The 12,009-nt window shown below is 44.6% G+C and overlaps 1 protein-coding gene across 1 annotated transcript in view; it reads right to left on the bottom strand.

Moving 5' to 3' along the window:
* fhip1aa (FHF complex subunit HOOK interacting protein 1Aa) overlaps positions 1 to 12,009 on the bottom strand; it is a 197,060-nt gene that overhangs the window by 13,814 nt on the left and 171,237 nt on the right. The window contains exon 10 of the mRNA XM_055646739.1: positions 4,247 to 4,425. Within this exon, the coding sequence (XP_055502714.1) occupies positions 4,247 to 4,425 (179 nt within the window). The remainder of the gene's footprint in view (positions 1 to 4,246; positions 4,426 to 12,009) is intronic.

Raw genomic sequence — 12,009 nt, 5'->3', positions numbered from 1 at the left:
CAAAGTTGCTTGGAAGGCGTTCAGAGAGAAAACACATTGAGTGTTTGGTTAATAATGTTCAAATATTAAATAGCTACTGCCTTAGTGGTTTGATATTAATATTAATTTAACAGTTTTATTCTGTCATTCCAGTGCCTGAAGAAGCAAAGGTGGTGGATGGTTCTGGGCGCTTCTGAAGGCTGGAGCATCACATACTGTTTAACGTCTATCATTCATTTACTTGTTGAATTTGTTTGTTAAGCGGTTGGACAGGCTAGATGCAGGAAGATTGTTCCCGATGTTGGGGAAGTCCAGAACAAGGGGTCACAGTTTAAGGATAAGGGGGAAATCTTTTAGGACCGAGATGAGAATTTTTTTTTTCATACAGAGAGTGGTGAATCTCTGGAACTCTCGGCCACAGAAGGTAGTTGAGGCCAGTGCATTGGCTATATTTAAGAGGGAGTTAGATGTGGCCCTTGTGGCTAAAGGGATCAGGGGGTATGGAGAGAAGGCAGGTACAGGATACTGAGTTGGATGATCAGCCATGATCAAATTGAATGGTGGTGCAGGCTCGAAGGGTCGAATGGCCTACTCCTGCACCTATTTTCTATGAATGTGTTTAAATGCAGGCACTCAGTGGGGGGGGGGGGGGGCATTGTTTTAATGTGCCATTCACTATGTCACATTACCATTCCTCTGTGGCAAGGTAAAGGAGTGGTTTCAATATTAACCTTGGTTATGTGAAACATGCATGAGAAGTAATCACAATGGGCACTGGATCACTGCCATGAATTATTCCCAGTGCTTGTGATATTTCCTTCTTTATTTCTATCAGTAGCAGATCCCTGATGCCGTTCAGAGCAAGCTCACGCTGATTTACTACTCAAGACTTTGTTGAAAGTCAGACAGTGAACAATAATTGCTTCGGTGTGGAGAGATGAAGGAATTCTGTTGGCCAGCTGAGCAGCCATAATTCTTCAAAATAATCAAATGGGTAATACATTTTATTGCAGGTATAAGGTTGTTAAGGATATACGGTTTATTGCCCAATCCTGTGATTTACAGCCTGAATAAAGGGCAATGTCTATTTTACACAATGGTGAAATCACTGGTTCTTCAGCTGAACGACTGCATTGGTCTGGTATCCTAATGTTTACCACTTGATGGCATTGATTCTGGCTAATAACCATCACAAAGAGGCATTTACAAAGTCAACTGCAAGGATGGGTGAGTGTGCCCAGCAGTTTACCCCAGTGTTATTATTAACAACAACTTTTGTACAGCTGACAGTCAAGGTATTTTGGAACCTTCATGGTTCCTCCATGGCCATAGCGAGCAACACCGGAAATTGGGGGAACAGCACCTTATATTCCGCTTGGGGAGTCTGCATCCTGGGGGCATGAACATTGAATTCTCCCAATTTTGTTAGCCCTTGCTGTCTCCTCCCCTTCCACAGCCCTCGGGCTGTCTCCTCCCATCCCTCAGCCTTCAGAAAGGGTGTCAGAAACACCATGAATGCAGTCCGCCGTTCCTCTAAACTTTGGGAACCCATTTGGGAACCCATCACTGCTCAGCTTACAGTACGTGCTCAGCTAAAGGTCTCTGCTCAGAGTACCCTTTACTTGAGCAGGGAACAGTAATGCTGGAATGAATGGCAGAAATGGCACAGAGCAGCCAGCACCACCTCAAATCATCGGGAGGCTAAAAACATAGGTGAACAGTGTCTTAGAAACATAGAAATTAGGTGCAGGAGTAGGCCATTCGGCCCTTCGAGCCTGCACCGCCATTCAATATGATCATGGCTGATCATCCAACTCAGTATCCCGTATCTGCCTTCTCTCCATACCCTCTGATCCCCTTAGCCACAAGGGCCACATCTAACTCCCTCTTAAATATAGCCAATGAACTGGCCTCGACTACCCTCTGTGGCAGAGAGTTCCAGAGATTCACCACTCTCTGTGTGAAAAAAAGTTCTTCTCATCTCGGTTTTAAAGGATTTCCCCCTTATCCTTAAGCTGTGACCCCTTGTCCTGGACTTCCCCAACATCGGGAACAATCTTCCTGCATCTAGCCTGTCCAACCCCTTAAGAATGTTGTAAGTTTCTATAAGATCCCCTCTCAATCTCCTAAATTCTAGAGAGTATAAACCAAGTCTATCCAGTCTTTCTTCATAAGACAGTTCTGACATCCCAGGAATCAGTCTGGTGAACCTTCTCTGCACTCCCTCTATGGCAATAATGTCCTTCCTCAGATTTGGAGACCAAAACTGTACGCAATACTCCAGGTGTGGTCTCACCAAGACCCTGTACAACTGCAGTAGAACCTCCCTGCTCCTATACTCAAATCCTTTTGCTATGAAAGCTAACATACCATTCGCTTTCTTCACTGCCTGCTGCACCTGCATGCCTACTTTCAATGACTGGTGTACTATGACACCCAGGTCTCGCTGCATCTCCCCTTTTCCTAGTCGGCCACCATTTAGATAATAGTCTGCTTTCCTGTTTTTGCCACCAAAATGGATAACCTCACATTTATCCACATTATACTGCATGGTCTAGCTTTAGGCCTAGATGGCCTAAAGCAGTTGTGGCTCAGGTGAATGGCCATAGTTCTGCCACTGAAGACCAAACTCCCATTACTACTGGTGTGGTAAATAAAGTCTGAATGGTCACATGGACATTCTTGGGAGAGTAAAATAAAAACAGAAAATGCTGGAAATGCTCAGCAGGTCAGACTAGACACAAAATGCTGGAGTAACTCAGCGGGACAGGCAGCATTTCTGGAGAGAAGGAATGAGTGACGTTTCGGGTCAAGACCCTTCTTCAGATGGGGAATTCTTTGTCAAGTCAAAGGTCCTTTGTTGGAACTGGGAGGGTTGTTAAGCTACAGAAAGGGGACATTGGGAGAGATAGCTGGGAACGTGTCTGCAGTGGAGAGGGGTCCAGGACACATTTTCCCAGCTTCTGATGCCTGTCCTTAAATTACAGCTAAGGTTACAGAAACAAGGGCAGGACAATGAGGAAGTCCAGTTGGTGAGTGTAGGTGATAGACTACACTCAAGAAAGTTTGGTTCAATAATCTCTCCACTGCCACGTCTTGCTGAGCTTCCATGAAAATAGATGTGACTGAGTGATCAGGTCACCTGAGGCATGAATGAATCCTTGTCCCTTGTAGAAAGCTCAAAAGGTTTGACGGGTGTCAGAGGTTATGGGGAGAAGGCAGGAGAATGGGGTTAGGAGGGAGAGATAGGTCAGCCATGATTGAATGGCGGGGGTAGACTGGATGGGCCGAATGGCCTAATTCTACTCCTATTACTTATGACTCATTTAAGGTATTTGCTCAAAAGGTATTTGCACATTTGTACATGAAACAAATCGAAGCTCCTGTGGTTGGAGCTCCCGAAGTCGGTCCCTAATCGCGAGGCCGTCAGCTCCGCGATGTTAGGCCGCAGTGCGGACGGAGATACGATACGGAAACTAATCGCGTCTCCGTCGAGGTAAGAGATTTTTTTTTAGTTTCCCGCAAACCCCCCCCCACACACACACACACACACACACACACACACACACACGCACACACACACACACGGACACTAAAAAAAACAACAAAGGAAAAGGGCAAGACAGACTGTTGACGTGGCAGCCATTGCGGGCACCACCCGGTTTCACTTGCTTTCTGGCAATACCCAGAGAATGGGAGTTGGCACAAAGTTGCTGCTGGAATTGATATATTTAAGTGGTCGAGGACAAGAAACCTAGCATGGCTAGACTCAAGGAGCAGTATATATTGGAAACCAAAATAGGCAAACTCCCTCATTTTGATTTATTTGAAAAAAAGATATATTTCCAGAAATAACCAAAATAGATTTTTTTTTAAAATCCAGGCATCCAATGCAATGCAAATGAAATTTCTTGGCCTCAAATCTCCTGTGAACAGTGAGTTACCTTAGTTGCTTCAATCCCCACACATTTGACGGCACTTACCTGGAGTGAATCTACAAGTTGCAACCTAGTCCCCAAGGCCAGGTCCCACCTGATCTCAAGTCCGTGAAAGGTTTAGAGTTTTCTGGTCATAAATCCCAAAGATATGTCCAGCCAACAGAATAAACCGCATCCCCGGGCTTGATTAATGCCAAGCGACTTCATTGCAATCAGTGAGAAAGATACTAATACAAAATGAGGTCAAAGCCAGCAATTGTGTTTGATTTAAAGACAGCTGATGTTCTCAATGCTAATTCTCAGTAAGATGCTGGTGAGCACAGATGTACCTGGTAAAGTGATCGAACACTGGGTTGAAAGACCATGTTAGTGTTGAGCAAGAACGAACGGAGCAGGGGTTGTGGGTAGCAAGCCAGCTGTGCAATAATCCCGGTGAGCAGCAAGTTGACATGTAATTCATTTTCCAACATATTCTCCGTCTTTGACAACAAAACGCTAATGAATGGTCCTGTAATCAGAAAGGCAAAGTGAGTCGGAGTAATACAGAGAACATCCAGCTAATGCCAATAACATGCAGGTAGGTGTCAGTTATAATGCCCCCGTCCCACTTAGGAAACACGAACGGAAACCTCTGGAGACTTTGCGCCCCACCCAAGGTTTCCGTGCGGTTCCCGGAGGTTTTTGTCAGTCTCCCGGACCTGCTTCCACTACCTGCAACCTCCCAGCAACCACCTGCAACCTCCGGGAACCGCACGGAAACCTTGGGTGGGGGCAAAGTCTCCAGAGGTTTCCGTTCAGGTTTCCTAAGTGGGACAGGGGCATAAGCCTCTCAAGCCCATTTCACAACTGAGCTATGAACTAATTCTCATTTAACTAGCCTTTCCCCATATACATTTATATCGTTGGTTATTAATCCCTGCCCAATTAATCTGGCATGAATTGATGTTTGCAGTATAGAATTCTTAAATTTCCATCACACTTTGCATTTATAATTGTTTCCTAACATTGCTTCTGAGAGTTATGGTTCTAATTTTTGGACCATACCCCATAATTCTACACAAAATAGTCTCTCTCTCGCTACTCCTTTCAATCCTTTTAATACCTGAAATTTCAATCAAATCTTCCTCACATTGTAATTCTACATGAATCAATCCAACTTTGTGTAATACAAAATCAGAATGCAAGGAACAAAACAATGGAAAAACCGCACAACATGTCCGGCAGCATCTGTGGGAGAGACAGTAATATTTCAGAGTTATCAGAACTTCATCAGAACTCGATCCCTTCTAATAAACTCTGATGATGGGACATTAACCTAAAGATCTGCTTCATTATTTAACTTTGAATCACGTTGCCATAGAGCTGAAAACATGCCCTTTGACCAAACTTGTCCATTCCAACCAAGTTGGCATTCTCGGCTAGTCCTATTTCTGACACACTAGAGGCAGGAAACATGTTCCCGATGTTGGGGGAGTCCAGAACCAGGGGCCACAGTTTAAGAATAAGGAGTAAGCCATTTAGAACGGAGACGAGGAAACACTTTTTCTCACAGAGAGTGGCGAGTCTGTGGAATTCTCTGCCTCAGAGAGCAGTGGAGGCCGGTTCTCTGGATGCTTTCAAGAGAGAGCTAGATAGGGTTCTTAAAAATAGCGGAGTCAGGGGATATGGGGAGAAGGCAGGAACGGGGTACTGATTGGGGATGATCAGCCATGATCACATTGAATGGCGCTGCTGGCTCGAAGGGCCGAATGGCCTACTCCTGCACCTATTGTCTATTGTCCTATTTGTCCGCATTAGGCTCACATCCCACTAGATGCATCATATCTGTCCAAATGTCTTTTGGAAGTCGTAATTATATCCGCTTCTATAGTTTCATCCGGCAGCTCGTTCAAGATGTAGTCTATCCACTGAATGGAGTAGTTGGCCCTGAGGCCCCTCGTAAATCTCCCCCCTCTCATCTTAAGCCTATGCCCTCTAGATATAGAATCTTCTACTCTGGGAAAAAGACTGAGCGTTCACTTTAAAATGCCTCTCAAGATTTTGTACACTTCAACAAGGTCAGCCCTCGGCCTACTATGCTTCAAAGAATTAAGTCCCAGCCGATCCAGCCTCTGCCAATAACACAAGCCCAAAAGTCCAGGTAACATCCTGCTGAATCTTTTCTACATCCATTCCAACTTAATGACATCCCTGTAGTCTAATGGGCCTGTCCCACTTACGCAACCTTGGCTCGCAAATTACGCGACCTCGTGGTCTCTTGAGGCGTACGGGCACCGTATGGCCGCGCGGGGCCGGTCCCACTTAGAAGCGCGGAGTTGTGCGGGGCTGGTCCCGACATTGCGCGGGGCTCCGAAATTCTTGCAGTGGCCGAAATCTTCACGCGCCAACGGCCTGTCGGCACGCAGGCGCATTGCGGTCGTATGCAGCGTCTTGACAGCGTACGCAGCGTCTTGATGGCGTACGGCTAGCGTGTGGCGTTGCGCGATGACGTCACCGCCCGGCGTGGCGTTGCATGATGACGTCACTGCCTGACGCCGTGCGACGCCCAAATTCAGTCGGCCCGCCTCCTGCCCAGCTGATTGGTAAGTATGACGCAAATTACATCACGCGCGAACTTACGCATCGCGTGAACTCCGCTTCCGTTTGGTCGCGCCAAACGCATGCAATTGCGTGCAAGTGGGACAGGCCCTTTAGTATTATTCTGCTACATCTACACTACTCTCTCCATGAACAATATGATATTCTTACGGATTGCACCCCAGAACTGCACGTTGTAACGTGGTCTGGATACGAGCTTGACATTCTGTCATGTGTTGTCCAATCTTCTCTATATTAAAACCAACATTCAATTTTCGGTGCTTATTCCCAGCATTTAATAAAGTATGTTCGGAACACCAAATCGACCCAAACGTTTTACCATTCAGTGATATTTAGTTTTAGCCTCTTTAGGTTCGAAGAGGATGTCCTCACATTTGCCCGCATCAAACTGCAACAGCCAATGTTTTTATCCTTGCTTTGTCTAATGAAATGTTTTTATAACTTAATATTTTTCTGCACCGCTTATAGTTCTGTCTATCCAGTTATTTGTCCCCACCATTTGATTTGAGTGGTGAGAAGCAGGAACGGAAAAGGTGAAGTTAGTCATTATTCCTACTTCCGCCCATCACCAGGGCACGTTACCATGTTGAATATTACCAGGGATTAGATTAAGCTAAATATTGACCCGGCAGTCACCTACTTTGCAAATTCAAAGCATTCAATTGTTCTATGTTGGCATAAGTTAGCTAAATAAGCAGAAGATGGAAAAGAACGCAGAATATGTTCCATATAAATGTTTTCACATTCTACGATGTTTTGATAAACTCTCATCAACCTGAAACATTAACTCTGTACAGAGTATTTCCAGTATTTTCTATTTTTGTTTGAAGCTGGAGTTAATATAATATTTTTAATTCACAGTTGAAAAAGTAAAAATTTATGGGAAAACTTGCAGTAATGTTTCGCCAACAGTCTGTCTGTCCCTTTCGTCCTCGTTATTTTTTAGCATGTGTTAAATGTATGTTTTTAATGTTCTTTAGCTTGTTTTATGTGGGGGGGTGGGGGGGGGGAGTTGCGGAAAACTTCTTCTAATCCCTTACCTTGACGGAGATGCGATTCTTTTCTGTATCGTATCTCCGTCCGAACTGCGGCCTAACATCGAGGAGTTGGCGGCCTATGCTGGAGACAGATTTTGAGAGCTCCACCGCGGGGAGCCGAAGGGACTTTAACATTGCGGTGCCCGTGATCCCTTTGCCAGGGATCGACCTCTGAGCTCCACCGCGGGTGCCCGCGGACTTTAACATCAAGGAGCTCTCGGTCTCTGGTCAGAGACCGACATCGGGAACTCCAAGCCGCAGGAGTTCCGATCGCCCCGATGCGTAAGCTTCAACCGCCACGACGGATGGTTCGACTACCCCGACCACGGGAGAAAAATGAGGGAAGAAGATTAGACTTCATTGCCTTCCATCACAGTGAGGAACGTGGGGAATCCACTGTGGTGGATGTTTATGTTAACTTATGTAGTTGTGTGTCATGTTCCTTTTTCAGTATGGCTGTATGGTAATTCGCATAACACTGTACCTTAATTGGTACACGGGGACGATAAAAACACCTTTGAAACTCTATAAATCAAAACATAATGGTCCGAATAGTTTGAATCAGAATCAGACCAGAATGCTTTATTGTCATTGCATGTGTCACATACAACAAGGTTACTGTGTCACTCCATTTAAAATAACTTTTTAATGGTCTACAATTAAAAAAACATTTACTTGGAGATACTTGGACAGGTACATGGGATAGGAAAGGTTTAGAAGGGTATGAGCCAAGAGCGGGCAGGTTGGACTAGCGTAGATGGGGCATCGTGGTTTGGATGGACAAGTCTGTATGAATTTACAACACAGAGGCATTTATCTTTCCAAAATAATACAATTTAAAAATTATGCGAGTGAAACCATTACAATTCTCCTTTTTACAAAAACACAAGTCATTTTAAAATCTCTTAACTGGTTCTTGAGAAACAAATACAAGAAATTTGGACCACGGAACTTCTCTGCTCCTTTGGCAAAACTCCCAGCTACACCAGGTCAGATTCATTGAACTCTGAAATACAGAGCATGCAATCATGAAAGGTCTATTTGAACACCAGTTACATGTGCTGCCATTAACTTAATTATGCACAGTACTTTGTTTAAAGGCTAGGAAATGATGAAACTAAGGCCCGTGCTTCAAGGAACAAAATATGAATGACCCCACGTCATTTCTGTTTTTCAACGAGGCAAAGGCATAACCACACATGACTGCTGTAGAGCAAGCACAAGGCAAACAGTTTTATAGATTTGAATGAGTGCCAATTCAAAGCTGGTTACCTCTGCTGGAAGTTAATTAAATTTTATTTGAGATTTCAGGGACAAGCTTTAAGAAGTGTTCAAGAAGGAACTGCAGATGCTGGAAAATCGAAGGTGCACAAAAATGCTGGAGAAACTCAGCGAGTGCAGCAGCATCTATGGAGCGAAGGAGATAGGCAACGTTTCGGGACGAAACGTTGCCTATCTCCTTCGCTCCATAGATACTGCTGCACCCGCTGAGTTTCTCCAGCATTTTTGTGTTCCTCATACTATTTGTTTGTCATTGTTCTTGGTTACGTGGATAGCCAAACTCATTATATATTTTTTGCAATGAATTATGCAGCAGATTTACTTTTTGTTGTGTTGTAGAACTCTCTTTACGCGTATAAAATCCTCTTAAGAAACACAACATAAATATCACTGGGGATAATTGTGAAAATCGTGTTCCAGTGGCTCTACACGTGTACCTTAAGATGAATAATATTTATTGATCTAAAAGGGACCTTGTTGTCGGTCTTTTATAACAATGGACACTTATGAAACGCCCTTGACTATTAACTGAAATATTGAATCTGTTAAAGAAGCACACACTTAAATCAATGAATATTATGCACTGGTTGAAAGAAAAGAGGATTGCATTTTTGTTGCACATTTCACAACTTTGGAACTCGCCACGATGTATTAAATCTTATTCACGTTATTCCCTTTATCGTGGATTTGTACACGGGATGGCCTCAACTGTAATCACGTATTGTCTTTCCGCTGACTGGTTAAGGGCCTGTCCCACTTGGGCGACCTAATCCGCGAGTCCAGAAGAGCGCCTTCGACCTTCAAGCTCGAGGGGCACTCGCCTGGAAAGCCTCGAGCTGGATCGACCGGCTGGCGTCGAAACCGCGAGCAGCATCGACCGAACCGCGAGCTGCAACGTACCTCGGTGACTGCCAATCACCACCCCCTCCCCCCGGACACTTATTATGATTTATTCAAATCATTTGCTATGTCGCTCTTCAAGGGAGATGCTAAATGCATTTTGTTGTCTCTGTACTGTACACTGACAATGACAATTAAAATTGAATCTGAATCTGAATCTGAATCTGAATCTGAATCTACCGACCGCGCACACACACACAAACACATCGCGAAGGTGGGGGCCAGGGACAGCAGAGGAGCGATGTCTGTGCAATGAAGAGGAAGGTAAATGGCTGGCACAGAGTACCATGAGTCCTTTAGAGAGCACGGCGGGGGCATTGATGTGCTTTAATGCGTTGTCTCTGTATTGTACACTGACAATGACAATTAAACTTGAATCTGAATCTGAATCTTTATCTATGATAGCGGGGTCCAAGACAGATATTCAGCGATATGCATAACCAAGAACTTGAAGTTGTTGACTCTTTCCACCACCGACCCATTAATGAAGACAGATTTTTGGATCCTCAGCTTTCCTCTTCCAAAGTCAATAATCAGTTCCTTGGTTTCACTGACACTGTGAGCAAGGTGGCCCTTCTGTTGTCATTCAAACAGGCCATCGATCTCCCTCCTAGACACTGACTCGTCACTACCTGTAATTTGTCGAACAACGGTGGTACAGTGGTGGCATTTCAAAATGGATTTGTAACTGTGTCCAGCTGCACCAGTCATGGGTGTAGAGTGAGTCGAGCAGGAGGCTCAGTGCACAGCCTTGATGTTTCCGTGCTGATAGTTATCCAGGAGGAAGTGTTGATGGCAATTCAAACCGATTGTGTTCCACTGATGAGGAAGCTGACCATCGGAGACTCAGTTCCCCAAGTTTGGAAGGAAGGATGGTGTTGAACGCAGAGCTGTAGTTGGTGCACAACAGCCTGACGTATAAGGATTTATTGTCCAAGTGGTCCAGTGCAGAGCGGAACCAGCGGGATTGTATCCCCCATAGATCTATTGTGGCAGGAGGCAGATTGTAGACAGTGCAGCTTTCTTGCTAAAGTAGTTGATGTGTGCCATATCCAACCTCTCAAAGCACTTCATCACCACGGACCTTATGCAAAGTTAATTACATTCCCATCATGGTATGGCAGCTGCACCATGGCAGACAGGGAGAGGCTTCAGAGGGTAACTAGGACAGCGCAGAAGATCATTGGTTGCCCTCTCCCCTCCCTGATGGATATCTACACCTCCCGCTGCCTTAGCAGGGCAAAGAATATCATCAAAGACAGCTCCCATCCTGCGTTTGGACTGTTCGACCTGCTGCCCTCTGGAAGGCGCTATAGGTGCATCAAATCCAGGACAAATAGACTCAGGAATAGTTGCTTTCCGAAAATTATAACTACTCTTAACTCAAATTCACACATGCACTGACTTCACAGCCCAACACCCGGACTTCCATCTGTATATATGTATATTACATATATAGCGCCGCAGAATTGTGCACCTATCCCCCCCCCTTCTCCCTTCTGTTTTGTTTTTCTGTTTCTTGTTTTTTGTACTAAATTATATGTATGCACTGAGTACGAGCAGCTTTTAATTTCATTGTACATGTATAGTGACAATAAATGGCATATCATTATACAATGCCCATAGGTTCAAGTGACAGCATCTGTGAAGGCAGAGATGAGATCACCTTGCAAAAGCCTTGCTACTCAAAATGTGTCCAAGGACACTGGTCATTTGCAGCCCCTTGTATCTCCAGCAGCATCTGACGTGGTGTGAATCAGAAGCAATTCCTTGAGCAGGAACAAGGTGGAGATCACATCTGATTGGTGTGAGCAGTAAAATAAGATCTTTCTTCACCAGTATTTTCCAATTTATATCTCGATAGGATCAAGTAGTTCCAATAACTGGATCTCATGAATCCAATAAGAGAATTTTCATCACTGATTAAGTGTGAACTTCAAATATCAGTCCTTCAACATATTGCGATGTTGATCAGACTCCATGAAGGAGTGGCTGCAATAGTGTGTACCCACCATCCACATTGATCAGCTACCCAAAGCAGAACGCATCCGACCAATGGTAACAACTGGGTTTGGAGTTCCTCTGTGGAAAGGTTATTCTGCATGGAGGTCAGCGAGTGTCATTCATCAAGAAATATAGAGACATTGTGGGATTAACGTTTAAGCAGTTATGTGTGATGCAGGTGGACCTGCCAAACATCACATCAGGGAACAACCAAGTATCATCTAGGCTGCTCCAGCCTTTTAATAGTACTGTGGAAGATGTAGTACAAATGG

This window comes from Leucoraja erinacea, chromosome 1, assembly GCF_028641065.1.
Source record: "Leucoraja erinacea ecotype New England chromosome 1, Leri_hhj_1, whole genome shotgun sequence".
Classification (NCBI taxonomy): domain Eukaryota; kingdom Metazoa; phylum Chordata; class Chondrichthyes; order Rajiformes; family Rajidae; genus Leucoraja; species Leucoraja erinaceus.
This window is presented reverse-complemented; position numbering and strand designations above follow the sequence as displayed.